This window comes from Microcaecilia unicolor, chromosome 7 (genome assembly GCF_901765095.1).
Source record: "Microcaecilia unicolor chromosome 7, aMicUni1.1, whole genome shotgun sequence".
NCBI lineage: Eukaryota > Metazoa > Chordata > Amphibia > Gymnophiona > Siphonopidae > Microcaecilia > Microcaecilia unicolor.
In genome coordinates, this window is record NC_044037.1 from 173,268,571 (window position 1) to 173,284,885 (window position 16,315).

The 16,315-nt window shown below is 39.3% G+C and overlaps 1 protein-coding gene across 1 annotated transcript in view; it reads right to left on the reverse strand.

Annotated features, from left to right (window-relative positions):
• BMPR2 (bone morphogenetic protein receptor type 2) overlaps positions 1-15,933 on the reverse strand; it is a 346,911-nt gene extending 330,978 nt beyond the window's left edge. The window contains 1 exon segment of the mRNA XM_030209147.1: positions 14,989-15,933. Coding sequence (XP_030065007.1) covers positions 14,989-15,061 — 73 coding nt within the window. The 5' untranslated portion in view covers positions 15,062-15,933.
• Positions 15,934-16,315: the final 382 nt, after the last annotated feature.

The window sequence follows — 16,315 nt, forward strand, 5'->3', positions numbered from 1 at the left end:
TTTTTATTTTTGTTTCTATCTTTCAGATTGTTATCATTATTTATAATATTTCCCATATTACTTCTCATAATGTGCTGTACAATCAGGTAGTGGTTACTGAACAAGGAGCAGAAGCAGGAGTATTCTGAAAGGCACGTAGGCCTCAGGAGTATTGTCTGCAGTCATGAGGGGTAGGCCAGGTTACAAGACTGATTTTAACGTGGCATTTATAAATGGCAGATTAACCAAAGTCCTTTACTTCAAGATACAATGACAGAAGACACTTTAGAAATTTTAGCATGGAAGAAATGTAGTTAACTGATGCAGATGTAACCGATATAAGGGAGGTCTACCCTCTGAAATGCAATTTTCATAGATATAAGGACTTGGTTAAGTTTATATTCCCTTGCTTGTCTGGCCAGAGACGTTGCAGCATTAACGTACATCTTAGATTATGATTTATCACAATTAGTAATCCATGGGAGATTTTAATACCCAAGTGCAGAAAATGTACATAATTTCTGGGGTGTGATTGAGGCCCTTGGCTATATACAAAGAGTTGTAGGACCAACATGTGACAAATGGCATGATAGATCTTTTGTTTAGCTTGGGAGATCAAGCAGCATTCAGTGTGGTTAAACAACTGAATGTGTATAGCACAATAGTCAGACCACTTATTACTTAGAATTACGATTACATATTGAGAGGTCTTTTTGTTTCTTCTACTTTTCTATTTTCCACACAGCACAAGTAATATTTTTTTTTATATATGAAGCAGTATAAATGAGCGGAAATACAAGGAAAGAGTTCCCGAAGGGAAGATTTTGGATGGACCAGGGCGGGCAAGCTTAACATACAGAGGGCCACATGATTTCGTCAGTGCTATCACTAGTAGGCCACAACATTATGTAATCTCAGAACTGGAAATACACAGAGGTTCACAGACGTTCTGTGATAAGTAAAAGTTCAACTAAAAATTACAGTTACAAACTACTATTTTGAAAATATTTGTGAAATACAGTATTAAAATAAAAGAAAATCTTGAGACTGTCTCGATTAAACAAAAATCTTTGGAAGGGGACTTGGTTAAAGTGAAGGAGCAACAGTCCCAAATGGCTGGAGATCGTTTATTGTTTTGTAGGAAAATTGAAAATTTGGAGAACTCTTCAAGAAATTTAAATCTTCGTATACTCAATTTTCCTCAAACAAAATATATTTCCGCAAGAGAAATGTTTCATAAATTTCTTAAAGAGATATTCAAATATCAAGAGCAATCTCTCCCTCCCTTGCAGAGAATATATTATCTTGCTGATAAAAAGAATATACAACAGAATTTTTTACAAGTAGTTTCCACTCAACAGGAAGTTCCATCAGAGAAACTGGATTTAACAGGATTTTTAGAACAATCCAAAGAGGAAATAAAAACCAAGGCAACAGTAATTATTACGTTTGTATTCTTACAAGATAAAGAATTATTGCTCCAATTGTATTTCTAAAATATTCAACCAGAATTTCTGGGACGCAAAGTCCTGATCTTTCCGGATGTTTCCCGATGGACACAACAAAGGAGAAAGAAATTCCTTGATATAAAACAGAGAGTCTTGGGGATAGGAGCGTCTTTCCAACTGAGATTCCCCTGTAAATGTTTGATCTTTTTTAAAGAGCAAAGATACATTTTTTATGATCCAGATCAGTTGGTTAACTTTATAGAAGCGAGACAGCAAGAAAGCATGACAAATGGATAAGGCTGGACTGCTTAGAAATAGGATAACTGCCTACTCAATTTGATTTGATTTATAGTTTCTTTAATTGTTCCAACTTCCTTTGGTAGAGCCTTGGACTCGCCCACTTTTGTGGACTATAATACTGACATATTATTTCAATTTATATTGATATTGTTAATTGATCTATGTAATAGAATTATTTGAAGTTGGTGTATCCTTCAAAGATGTTTTTGTCTTTGTATATATGAACATTAATAAAGAAATTAAATATAAAATCACCAAAACTCAGGTTAATGATATTGTCTTTGAATACTTCCCATAGTATGGTCAGTTGCAGGTTGTCCACCTTTGACTTAGACAACGGGATGAGGCGTATTTTCAAAGCACTTAGGCTTACAAGGTTCCATAGCAACCTTTCGAATTTTGTAAGTAGAAGTGCTTTGAAAATGAGCCCCATTGTTGTACAACCTCAAAGTATAACTGGGACAGGGGATGTAAGATTAAAGGCAGTCTCCTAGTTTAATGCAGTGCTTCACACATTGAAGTGGAATTACATAGTGCAGAAAGAACCTGAAAAAAGGGAAAGTCAACAATTGGAAAAAAAAAAACCTCAGCATATCATGATGCCTTAATAACATATAAAAATCAGTTTCAAAACTGAGCAGAAGGGATATATTTAATTGAAAAACATGAATGGCAATATCAAGATCCACTAAATTAGTTGATAAAGATCAGCAGCAGAGTGGTCTGAGCCCCTGGGCAATGAGGATCATTGCCCCCCCCCCCCCCCCCACTCCTGCTGACTCCCTCTCCCCCACCACTGACCTTTTTCTTTAGTCCTGCAGCTAAATCGGCCGTCTGCCAATGAGACTGGAACTTCCCTCTACTGCAGCCCATGCTTATGGAAGAAGGAGGTGATGTTACGAGGGGGCGGACCGTGGCAGAGGAAAGTTCCGGCATCAGCAACAGATAGCCAATTTAGCTGCCGGTGCCCTGCCTGTAAAGGGGTGGTTGAGGATAAAACGCAGGAAGGAGAGAAGAAGTGGGCATCCCGGTTCCAGAGGAGAGAAGAATGTTGCACATTGGGCATGTGGGAGGGAAGCACTTTTTACTGAAAACATCAGCTGTAACTGAGTAAAAGTAGTAAAAACTGGTGAAATTATTACTTTGGTAAAAGTAACAACATTTGTCCTGCACCTCTTTACAAGTGAAAATGACAACACTTTTACTTAAGTATAGTAATTAGTTATATTTACTTAGTTACTATACAATACTGCATCTAAGCATACTACACAGGATGATGTAGGAACAATTATGATAAAATTAAATTCTACCTTTTGTCCTTTGGACAAGTTTTCAGTTGCAACACACTCCAATACATGGGATCTGATATTGCTCACTTTATTTGTGCTGTTGTGAATGCTTCATTGACAGAAGTTTGTTGAAGAGAGCCAGTATTAGACCAGTAATAAAGGGTATGAAGGGCCCATTACAGGATTTATTGAACTATCACCCAGTACTTAAATTGCCAGTATTGTCAAAATATTAGAATCTTTTGTAAGACAACAAATGGGTAATCATGTTGCAAAAGAAAGTGTCTTGCAGTGATGGCAATGATTGAATCAATGTTCTGAGACCTTATTGACATCACTGATTAATATTTATGTTTATTTTAAGGCTCGATATACCACTTAGCTAAAAGAAGGTCAAAGATTTTACAATAAAAAGTTAATATAAATCAACATAAAATTAAGAGAAGAATTCCATTTAAGATAGGAAAGAATCAATCATACCATTATGGGGGGGGGGGGGGGGGGTCTGAAAAGCAAAGAGTTAGATCTTTTGGTGTTTCTGATACTGTCAAAAACTGAAGAGACAATCACTAGAAACTTCTTAAGAGATTAACTGATATTGGTGGTACTGTTTTAAGTTGATTTTCATCTTATTTAAGGGATCAGTACAAAAGGGCGACCATGGGAAAAAACATTTCCAAATGTTTTTTTCAGCTCCTATGTGGGGTTCCCTCGAGGATCATCTGCTGTCAGCATCATTGTTTCATACCTTTATGATCCCTTTATGTCAATAATTGAGTCTGGTTTTCAATATCTCATGCATATTCATTGTGGATATCTTGAAGACCAAACTGGCTTAGGGTTCTCTAAAGACTGTATTGAGAAACCTTCTATGCAGATGATATTTTGTAATCATTGTCTCTGGTTTTCTTGGAAGATGATCTGTTGAAGATTATTTTGTTAAATTTTCATTTAATTTTTAAGTTTACTTAGAATGATTTAACAAATTATCATAAGACTGAAGCATTAGTATGACATACCTCCAGAAAAATATACGTCTAGGAGTCACTGATATACCAAATCATGATGAAGTGAGATGTCTTAGTACAGGGGTTTTCAACCCAGTCCTCAGGACACACCTAGCCAGTGGATTTTCAGGCTACCCATAATGAATATGAATGAGAAATCCAAACACAACGGAGGTAGAGCATGCAATTCTATCTCATGAATACTCATTGTGGGTAGCCTGAAAATCTGACTGGCTAGGTGTGTTCAAATGACTGGTGTCACAATGTCAGGAGTAGAAGTGAGCCCTAGTACTGATCAAAGGACCTGCAGTCAGAAACCCAACGCTTCACCTGCAGTGACCACCGTTCCCCAGCGGTTGAGCTCCTGGGTTCAGGTGGTCAACAGGACTTAGGAAGTTGGGCGAGAAAGAGGACTCTGCTCAGACAGAAGGAGGCGAAGACAGAGCAGAGCAGAAGTCAGGTCAAGGCGGGCGGCGATCCAGCAGTGGTCAGGTCCAGGCAGAAGTCAGGTCAGGCAGCGATCCAGCAGAGGTCAGGTCCAGGCAGAACAGCAACAAGATAAATGCACCAGACACCAAGAAAGTTGTAGCTGAGGCAATGAAGTAGGGAGAAGTTCCTGGTTTGAAAGTGAAGGTGTCCGACGTCAGAGTAGGCATGCACAAAGTGTGGAAGTCAGAAGGGAAGTATACAGTTCATTTGAGGGGAGAAGGCTTGGCTCCAGCCTTGATGTCTCAGGTACGTGACAACTGGGTTGAGAACTCGTCTTACCCCCCTTTTTACTAAGCCGTGCGGCAATGCCGACACAGCCCATTCAAAGTGAATGGGCTCTGTCAGCAATAGTATGCAGCTTAGTAAATGGGTGGGCTAGTGTGATTTTATTTTCAAAGTTTTTTGTCAAAAAGTGCAGATTATTATAAAAATAATTGTTTTTATAAGTTGCACTTGATGAGGCAGTTGCATGTTCATTTAGATGACCATGAGTTTTGCATAATCATGCAAACTTTGCCACTCGGCCACACAGATTATTGTTGCGCTGTGTAGGCAGGTCTTCTAGGACAGTGGTTCTCAACCCAATCCTTGGGATATACGCAGTCAGTCTGGTTTTCAGGATATCCACACTGAATATGTACAAGAGAGGAGATTTGCATACCAAGTTTGAAGATTTCTAGTTCTAGAAAGAGTTCAGACTCCAAGGAAAGGAGATAATATTGACAAAATTCTCTTACAAGAAGAACTGAGGTTTATTTTCAGATAGAATGTCACACTGAATGGTTTGAATAATGAATCAGATCTAAGTGTCTTTTTATAAAAAACACTTATGATGATCAACCTTTTTAAAATGACACTGTAGCCCACACAGTAGCTACCAAGGGTCGGGCAGTGGGGGTTGTCCACCCCAGATGCAAGCAGCAAGGAGGTGCACGGAGTAGTCTCATTGCTGTGTGCTCCACCAGTCCCCTGCTCTCTGCACCCCTTTGGAAGGAGGAAGGGTGGTGGGGGTGACGCACCTCAGGGGGAGGGCACAGCAGCAACTCACCCCAGGTGGCAAGCATGCTAGGTATGCCGCTGAGCCCTTAAGAAGCATTATGCAATGTACTGTGATTTTTTGATATATGCTCTATATATTAAAGGGTGGGCCTCATGTGATTTCTTGATTTTGATTTATGCATTATTGTAAATTTATTTTATATGGTTTATGGTTTGAATAACTTTTATATGTTTCATATGCATTTTCCTTTTATAATTAGGTTTTATGAGTTTACTCAAAATAATACATAAATAGTAGTAAACAAAAAAATTCTTATAAGTGTTTCTCATCCCTTTACATGCATAATTTATCTCTATGTGCCTTTACAGTTCTAATTTGTGCTTTTGAAGCCATTTTTAGCTATTTTAATACAATATTTATTGTTCTATGATTAGAATTAGTCCTATGTGCTTTTAAAGTTCATATCTGTGTTAATTCATTTTTAACCTTTTTACAATAATATTTATCATTTTAAGAGCAAAATCAGCTATTTATTAGTAACATGTCTCCAATGATTTCCCCAATGCCATCATCAGCACAAAACGGCCACTGGAACACATGGAATTATTTTTTTTAGCATTTTTATCAATTTCTCAGCATTTAGGGCCTCTTATCAAACCACGCTTGTGGTCCACGGTGCGGCAATACCAACAAAGGATATTCAGTCTGAATGGGTTTCATCAGCATTGCCACACAGGAACAGATAATGCGGCTAAGGCGGCCTCAGAGCAGGGATTTTTAGCAATTTTAGAAGGGCATTCGACCCTCTATTAGGATCTGTCATTATTTTTGGAATTGTGAAGCACTCAAAAAAATGCTTGCTTTTAAAGATACAAGAGATTTTTTTAATGCATGTTTCTCTCGTTTACATGCAAAGTTCCATGTTTTTAAAAGCTTTTTTGTGCTCATTTCTGGTTTTAATTGTTGTAGTGCATGAGCCCTTACTTCTAGGTCAATGGGTGGCAGTAAGGGCTCAGGCAATAAATAGCCATGCACTACCTTAGCTCATGGCCATTTACTGCTCCCATTTAAAAAAGCCTTTTTTCCCCACCTGCGGTAAAAAATGGCCCAGCGCTTACCAAAAAACATGCGCTCACACTATCACAGACCACTTTTTACCAAAGCTTAGTAAAAGGACCCCTAAGATTTAAAGTAAAAAAGCGAGGTTGTGCACTTTATATAACTTTATTTTGGTATTTATACAGCATCCTAAACCAGGGTGCTATCCTACAAATTTCATATTGATACAAGTCGTCAGTGCTCCAAATAGAATGCAGTCTAAGTTGGTGCGCGTAGTAATGTGTTATGCCATCAGCATCAATCAGCGAAGCAAGATATGAATTTTGATCTTCTGGTTCCCATTCTATTACTGGATAAAAGTTGTATTGCTACTGTGTTAGTCCACTTCAAAGGTTAATATAAATAAATAGTACAATAAAAAGGTATCACCTTATTTTCCTCTAATTAATAGATTTATGACTAGCTTTTGGAGTCCTGAACCTCCTTTCTCTGGTCAAGACAGTTTGGGGGGGGGGGGAGGGTAATTTATTTAAAATTTCTAGTCTGCATTATTGCTAAAAAGTTCTAGGCGGATTACATATCTAACATCCATAATTTAAGACAATACTAAAACATCAAACAATAAATCACATAACATAATTTACAACATTATACAAAAATATTAGTTTCATTTCTTCCATGCCTTTTGCTCCTTCCTATTTATTCAAACCTTTTCATAGGCTTGCAGGAACAGGAAGGTTTTAAGTTCCATCTTAAACTCATTCAGTCCATGCTCTCTCAACCTTGAAGGCAACATGTCCCATAACACAGGACCTGCCGAATGAAAAATCATATTCCTGTACTCTTCTAGTTTGATCATATGAAAAGATGGTACATTCAATAATATCTTATTTGCTGATCTTAAAGACTGCCTTGGGTGGTAGATATGTAACTTTTTCACTAAAACAGTAGATAACTGACCAGTTAATATTTTAAAAACCAAACAAAGGATTTTAAATTTTATCCTACATTCCACTGGGAGCCAGTGAAGTTTCTTTATTACAGGACAGCTTACAACGCCAGTAGATGCACGATCCTTTATTCAAGTGATATCATCACTTCAAGAATTCAATTGTTCTACATGTCTTATGGTTCTGTGAAATTGATTGATTTACACCATCATGACCCCTGAGGAAAGCTCTTTAGCCGAAACATTCTATTTAACATGAAGTACTACCAACTATAAAATACATGATCAATAAAATGTTTTTGTTTTTTTATTATGATGGTTTTATTTGAATTGTTGTACACCACATTGGGGTCCTTATATCATTGACTCCCATTATTCCGTTTGCTTTTGGAGTCTTGCTCCTTTGATTGTGGTGTTTTCTGAAGCATTGCAAGTTGTTTGCCTATGTGCTATGTTTCATTGTATGCTGTATCAATAAAAATAGTTTAAAAAAATATACACGCTTGGAGGTTTTATTCCCAGACAAAGAAAATCATATAATTCCTTGTCTTTGGGTTTTCAGAGTTTAATATCACTCAAGTTTGCAACATAACAGTGCACCGTAATAACGGATAAAGGACAGTAAAAATGTTTTGCCCTATGTCGGGGCTGGGAAGGGAGGATGCTAGGCCACCAGGGATTTGCACCCTCGTGGGGAAGGGGGGTGTCTGGAAAGAACTCCAGTACAGGACACTAGGCCCTGACGTTTTTCACACCATCACACAAAAGTTACTTTTTTTTCAGCTTTTTGAAAAGCTGTACTACAGCTTTTCAGCTTAAATTATTTTTCAACAAAAACAAACCCATGTAGCTTTTCACACACACTTTTGTCATATTTTTCATGTGTTCATAAGCTGCTTCACATAAAATTGTTACAGCAGCTCATTAATGTAAAGTTTACACTTGCAAAGTGATTTTACAAAACCGCAATTCTACTGAAAAATAGTACAACATGCTTGAATTTTGGTGTTTTTACTTGTTTCCAGGGATTCTAGGATGTTTTTCACACAAATTGCACTTTTGCCAAGAAACTTCACACTTTAGTACATAGGACTGTGTTGCATGTTGCAAAAATGGTCCCTTGATTAGAACACAAGAGTAGCCATACTGGGTCAGACCAATGGTCCATCTAGCCCAGTATCCTGTTTCCAAACAGTGGCCAAACCAAGGTCACAAGTACCTGGCAGAAACCCAAATCATGGCAATATTCCATGCTACCAATCCCAGGGCAAGCAGTTGCTTCCCCATGTCTGTCTCAATAGCAGACTATGGATTTTTCCTCCAGGAACTTGTACAAACCTTTTTTTTAAACCCTTTCTTCCCAAGGACCATTTTCTGCAATTTGATACAGTCAATAGTGCTTAGTCACCTAGATTACTGCAATGCACTATTCGCTGGTTGTAAAGAGCAAATCATCAAGAAACTTCAGACCGCCCAGAACACGGCAGCCAGACTCATATTCAGAAAAACAAAATACAAAAGCGCTAAACCCCTAAGGGAAAAGCTACACTAGCTTCCACTTAAAGAACGTATTACGTTCAAGATATGTTCCCTAGTCCACAAAATCATTCACGGAGATGCCCCAGCCTACATGTCAGACCTGTTAGACTTGCCACCCAGGAACGCTAAAAGATCATCACACACATTCCTTAATCTTCACTTCCCCAGTTGCAAAGGCCTAAAATACAAACTAACTCATGTGTCAAACTTTTCTTACCTGAGTACACAGTTATGGAACGCACTGCCATGCAACTTAAAAAATATTTATGAACTAACCAACTTTCGTAAATCTTTGAAGACCCACCTCTTCAATAGGGCATACAACAAAGACCAACGAATGTAAATGTAATACATCTCCACCTTACCTATAACTGGAACAGTTCCTTTTCATATATCTGCTTGTTTAATTCTTTACTAAGTCATGCACGACCCTCTCGCAACACTGTCTACTTCCTGATCTATTATCTACTAAGAACGATACATTGTAAGATTGATTAACTTTCTATTATGTAACGCTTGATCTTTATGTAACACTAATTGTCTATTTCTGATCTATTATCGACCAAGAATGATACATTGTAAGCCAAATTGAGCCTGCAAAAAGGTGGGGAAATGTGGGATACAAATACAATAAATAAATAAAGATATGCTACCTGCTGTTACTACATCCTTCAGCAAAGAGCTCCAGAGCTTAACTATTCATTGAGTGAAAAAATATTTCCTCCTATTTGTTTTAAAAATATTTCCATGTAATTTACTTGAGTGTCCCCTAGTCTTTGTACTTTTGGAACGAGTAAAAAACAAACATACCGATTTACTTCTACTCATTCTACACCACTCAGGATTTTGTAGACCTCAATCATATCCGTCTGTTTTCCAAGCTGAAGACCCCTAACCTCTTTAGCCTTTCGTCATATGAGAGGAGTTCCATCCCCTTTATCATTTTGATTGCTCTTCTTTGAACCTTTTCTAATTCTGCTATATCTTTCTTTGAGATACAGCAACCAGAACTGAACATAATACTCAAGGTGAGGTCGCCCCATGAAGCGATACAGAGGCATTATAATATTCTTGGTCTTATTTTGCATCCCTTTCCTAATAATTCCTAGCATCGTCTTTGCTTTTTTGACCGCTGCCGCACATTAGGAACACAAAACTCAATTTTGTTTCACTGGACACAAACAGCAATTTTCTACATAATTCACGAGTATTGTTTATTACTGGGTTTTAAGCATGCATACACGTAAAACATACTTCAGAATACTGTTCTGCTTCTATAGAGTACTTCTTCCCCCTAATTCATAAACTTCTATGCACAATTTTAAGCTTAGCACACAAAGTTATGCAGGCAAGTTATAGTGTCAGTTGTGTGTGTAGCAACAGAATTAGCTCCAAATATATATAACTACAAATTACTGACTATAATTGGTGTTAAATTGGCATGAATTAGCAATTACACACCTAACCACTCAAGGCCCCAATGCTCAAAAGTAAATGTGGGTGTCAGAGACCATTAGCGCCATACTAGTGCCCGAATTTACCTGTGCGGAATGTTCAGCGGTGTTTATCGCGGGAAACGAGTGTACCAGGCGCTAGCACAGACAGCATGCAAATGTAGTCAAGCTCATCTAAGAGAGGTAATTTTGTATTCCTCCTCAATGCTCAAAAACAGCACCTAAAACAAACTGCCTTACCACTGTAAAAAATAACGCCAGGTCGGAGCAGGCATTAGGGCGTTGGAAGAGAGGTTTTCCCATGATCCTCATGCTTCTCTCATGATTCTTTCTGCAAAATCTGCGGTTTTGACTGCTTTTGGAAGCAGAAGGAAGCCTGTGCAAGCCCTTAAGTGCTGGTCATGAAAAACTGCAACCTAAGCAAAAGCACACACTGGCATCTGTTTCCTGCGTCTAAATTTAAAGCGTCCATGCTATATACAAAAAAAAAATTTTAAGCTTATATTTAGCTGCAAAAACAAGACACTAATGTGTGCTTCAGTTTCGGGTTTTACCAGGAGCGCACAGGAGCTTACCACGGAACTCTTCTGCACATGCGCCAAGCACAATCCTCCTGCCAAACTCCCTAATGCTCAACGGTATAAGCGTGCTTATATTTGCATCTCATTAATGCTGAGCATTAGGGCATTGTTCTGCTGCTATTTTTATGGTGCTATTCAGAACAGCACCGGAGTTTTGACCATTTGGGCCTCAGTCAGGATTTTACAAAATCCATAGCATGCAACTGCAAGTGGTGGGGGAGGGGCATAGGCAGATCAGGGGTGTGCCTAGCGCTTGTGCACACAAGTTACAGAATGCTAGCATTTACGCGCCTAACTGCCTATATTTAGGCATGAGCATTTATACCAGCCATTGAGCTGGCACTGATACTCGCACCTAAAGTGAGGTATGTGGTTAAAGGTGGTTAGCTTTGCAGAGTTAAAAAAAAAAGGTTTGGATGGCTTCCTAAAGGAAAAGTCCATAGACCATTTTTAAATTGACTTGGGAAAATCCACTGCTTATTTCTGGGATAAGCATCATAAAATGTATTGAGCTTCTCTGGGACCTTGCCTGGTATTTGTGACCTAGATTGGCCACTGTTGGAAACAGGATGCTGGGCTTGATGGACCTTTGGTCTGTCCCAGTACGGCAATACTTATGTACGTAAATGTGAACTTGCACTAGTATTCTAACACAGCAATTGCATATGCTGTTTATCCACAGATTAACACGCGTGTGTTTTCTATCCATGGCTGAAAACAGCATCAGTAGAGTCACCTACCTACATAAATGCCTCTTTTCCTTGTCATTTTTGGTGGACCCTTACAATACTACTTTTAAATGCCATTTTTACCTATGAACATTTCTAAAGGAAAGTGGATTGAAAAAAAAAAAAAAAGTTATTTTTACCTAATTAGATTGGAGATTTATAAGGGCCTTTTTACTTAAGCTTGGTGTGTGCTACAGAATTAGTGCACAATAAGGGCTAGATACTATATATGGCGCCTGAAAATTCTGTGAAGAAAAGAACTACGCCTAAGCGTATTCTCTAAAGTGAGCCTAATTTTTCATGCAGTTTATAGAATCGCCAAGCGGCTCGCCACATGATGAAATTTAGTCGTGTCCATTTCGCCATGTTTTACTTAGTGTAAATCCCAATGCCTAAATTAGGTGCAGTGCAGGTGTATTCTCTAATAATGCGCATAGATTGTAGAAATGCCCATGCCCCGTCCATGGTCACACCCCCTTTCAACTATGCAATTTAGAATTTAGGCGCACCATGGTATAGAATATACTTGTGCATGTAAATCTCAATGCCAATTATGAGCCTGCCATAAGTGGGAAAGTGCAGGGTACAAAATTGCTTAACATCCAATTAACAGCATTTTTTTTTAATTTATAAAAAAGATTAGCTTGTTAACTAATTAAGTAATGCACATTGTTATGGAATACGCTTCAATTTCCGCACGGGAATCTCAGCGCGATATATAGAATCCAGGGGTAAATGATAAGAAGCCCATTTTATATCTATAGGCTTATGTTCTAAGCTTTACTAAAAAGGCCCCATAGTGACTTGTCCAAGGCCAAACCAAAATCAAGTCATATAACCTCAAACTGTACTCTTGTCTCTGCTCAAAAGTCCATAGCTCTTTCCACACTCACAAATCCTCAAAGACTAGAAAAGGTAGACTTTGGTCTAAATTAGACCTGCACAACTTCTGGTCCTTAAATCCCACAAACGGGTCCAGTTTTCTGAACAACCAAGCTATGCAAATTAATCAGATTCCGAGACCAAATGCTTGCAGACATTGCCTGTTGGATATTTACTCTAGCAAATCTGTTAAAAAATGTCTGTAAAATGCTGAAAACAAGAAAAGGAATGGAAAACCTATCCCAGTTATCTGTATTAGGGGCCCTTTTAGTAAGCCATGGTAGGCTCTACGTGCATGCAGCTTGCACCAAAATGAGACTACCGCCAGACGAGCACACCCTTCTGGCGGTGATTTCAGATTTGGCACGTGCCCATATCACCTGGATGGATTATTTCCTCCTATGTGCACTGGCACTTGGCATGCACCAACCGGTCAACGCGCGTGTAGCTTGTGAGCCTTTACCACTAGATCAATGGGTGGCATTAAGGGCACAAGCCGGTTTTGGGCGTGCACTGGTTTCTTTTTTACCGCAGGTCCTTTTCCCATCCCATTAAAAAAAAGAAACATTTTTTTGTAGATGCGGTTAAAAACTGGCCCGGCACGCACCCAATACACGCACCTAAACTACCGCAGGTCACTTTTTACTGCAGCTTAGTAAAAGGACCCCTTAGAGATTTATTATTCTTTACTAAAATAACCAGGGAAATCAAAGAAAAATGTAATACAGTAAAAACAAGATGAATTATATGCCTGCCCGAGCTCCTTGAAATATTCCCAACACAGCACTACTTTCTATGGGTAGAATATATTCTATATGGGTGTGTTTAAAAATTAATGATGTCATTTTAAGACAGAAAAAGGTACTACCCCCCTGAAGACCTCAATTGTACAGATTTATTGATTTAATTTATCAAGGCAAAAATATATCCTATTTCTACTTTCACTGCTCTTAAATGCTAATCTCACAGCATATCTCACGCAGCCCACCAGGTTTGCTCACAGGCCAAGACTACAATTGCAGCATTTCAAAAACTGCAGCGTCAACCACTATTCAAATCTTTGGCAAACTGTTCTGCTTTGCAAATGTTTCCAGATGTCATGGTTTGGAAAGAATGCTTTTTTTCTCTCTCTCTCTCTCTAAAATATACACCATATTCCTTCCCCTAAAAAAATATTACAGATATAGATTGATATGCCCCTGTCATTTGTATGAATTTAACATATGACCCTCTTTTCTCCCTCAATAGTACCTTATACCTAGAGATTTTCATTTTAGGAACCCTTACCAGTGCTTCTCAAGAGCAGAGGATTAAAACATGCTTATATTTTGGGTAAAATACAACTTTCGTGAAACATCACTTATGGACACATTAACTATTAATATGAAATCTATAACATCCTCCTCACTAGCAACCTCCTCACTAGCACTTCCATTCAGCAATAGTGAAAGAAATGAAAAAAAAAAAAAACCTGAAACGTGGGGAATCATCTTGTCGGATGTGTCAAACCTCAACAGAGAGATAGGCTTTAACTCTAATCAATAGAAATACATCAATGAGTACAGCAGCCAAAACGCCTGCACTGCTCTGCCGTGACTATTTTTTTTAAATACATATACACCATTCCAGGCCCTCGCTAACACCAAGTATCTACCGGTACACACTGCAACGATTTACAAGATGAAATGCCTCTTATACCAACATAATTAAACAGAAAATACGGAAAAGAAAATAAGATACCTTTTTTTATTGGACATAACTTAATACATTTCTTGATTAGCTTTCGAAAGCTAATCAAGAAATGTATTAAGTTATGTCCAATAAAAAAAGGTATCATCTTATTTTCTTTTCCATGTTTTATTTCTATTGATTACCTTTAAAAGTGGACTAACACGGCTACCACACCTCTCTAACCAACATAATTAAAAACCAGATGTTCCCGACCTCTGCCACAATTCCTTTTTCAGATGCAGCGCTGCTTAGCTCCTAACCTTACACCTATCTATAAATATTTGCTTTCTTATTTTCTGTGGCATTTTTTTAAATACTATGCAATGACAAAAACCACACAGAGGGCGCAATCAGACATTCGGCCTCCGGAAGTTAGCCTGACAACCAATTAAACGTTCAGTAGTCGATCTGCCAAGGATAGGTTTTCTTCCAACATTAGATTTTACATTCTGAAACGTGTCACGGGCTTGTGGGCTGTGTTGGATGGGGCGCACCGGGCAGCTCCCTTTGCTTTTTGGAGCCATATTTCAGCTATTTCGTAGTGCAAACTTACCAGCCGCAGCGCCCAGCAGTAGGAGAGCACCACTGGTCAGCACCAGCAGAAAGAGCCGCCGTACAGGAGGCATCACTGGGCAATCCGACAAGGTACAACCTCCCTGAACTTAAGACCAAAAAAAAAAACCCGATTCCCCTGCACCAGGGTCAGAATCCAATTCCAAGGGAGAAACCGCAGCCGACCGTGATTTTGATCTTTAATCCACGGCAGAAATGGCTCATGATTCAGCAGTACTAGTCCCTTTCTCTCTATCAAACGCTGGTAACTCGGGCGGCTGCTGCAGAAAACGATGCATTGTTTAGGCTGGTCGGATTCATTTCTTTCTATTTTCCACGCAGTTTCACTATATCAAAGAAACGACCAAGTTTTGAATGAAACATATCCAAGCTGCAGCCAGGGAGACAGGCAGAAAAAAAGGAAGAATTGTTCGTAAGATTTCTTCCATTAAAACAAAAAAAAAAAACAAGAGATACAGACGGGAACGAAAATTCTTAAGAAAAAAAAAATTAAACAAAATTAAAGGTTTCAATCTCCTCCTTTTTCAGATTTCGTAAAGAAAGCAACCGCTGTGACAAATGTTTGTCCCCATTTGCAATTGATTGCGCTCTCAGCGCCTCAGTCTTCCGACATATTTCAGGATTAAATGCATTTAAGTGCAAGGAGCCAGAGATCCTGGGAACCGCTGCCAGGCTTCAGGCTGGAGACGATGGCACCGGCCCAGGCTCTCTCAGCGGCGCCCGGCTTCCTTCTCCTCCCCAGTCCCACCTTCTTTAAAGTTTCGAGCCGGTTTCCTTTAAAAATAAAATAATGTCCAAATCAACCTGCCAGAACGACCAGAAGGTCACTAATAAGCAGCTATAAGAAAATAAATAACTCCAGCAGCGTTAGGTGCTGGTACTGCTGCTTTTGCAGTCTACTATCTGGCGTCGGCAGTGCTGCGCTAGCGACTCTCCAGTCTGCTCCAGACACAAAGGGGGGGGGGGGGGGGAAGGTCGCTTCAGGGATCGGCGGCGTCAAACGAAACCTGCCAGCCTCGCCCCTTCGTCTCCACTGCGGCTGGCTGCCTTGTCTCGCGCTAAGCGCACCCCGCCCCCAGGCTCTTTTTTCCCCCACTCTGTCTACAGTCTCGGGCTCTTCTTAGAGCTCCCCGCCCACTGGCGCTTGTTTTCACGTCTTGGGCGTAGCATAGGGGGGGGGGGGGGGGAAAGAGGAGGGTGGCAAAGGGACGAGAGAAACAGTGTGTCTGTATAAGTGTAAAGTGCATTTTTTCTATCCACGCCCCGCCCCTGTGGGCTTCCTGATGACGTAACCACTTCTATCGACC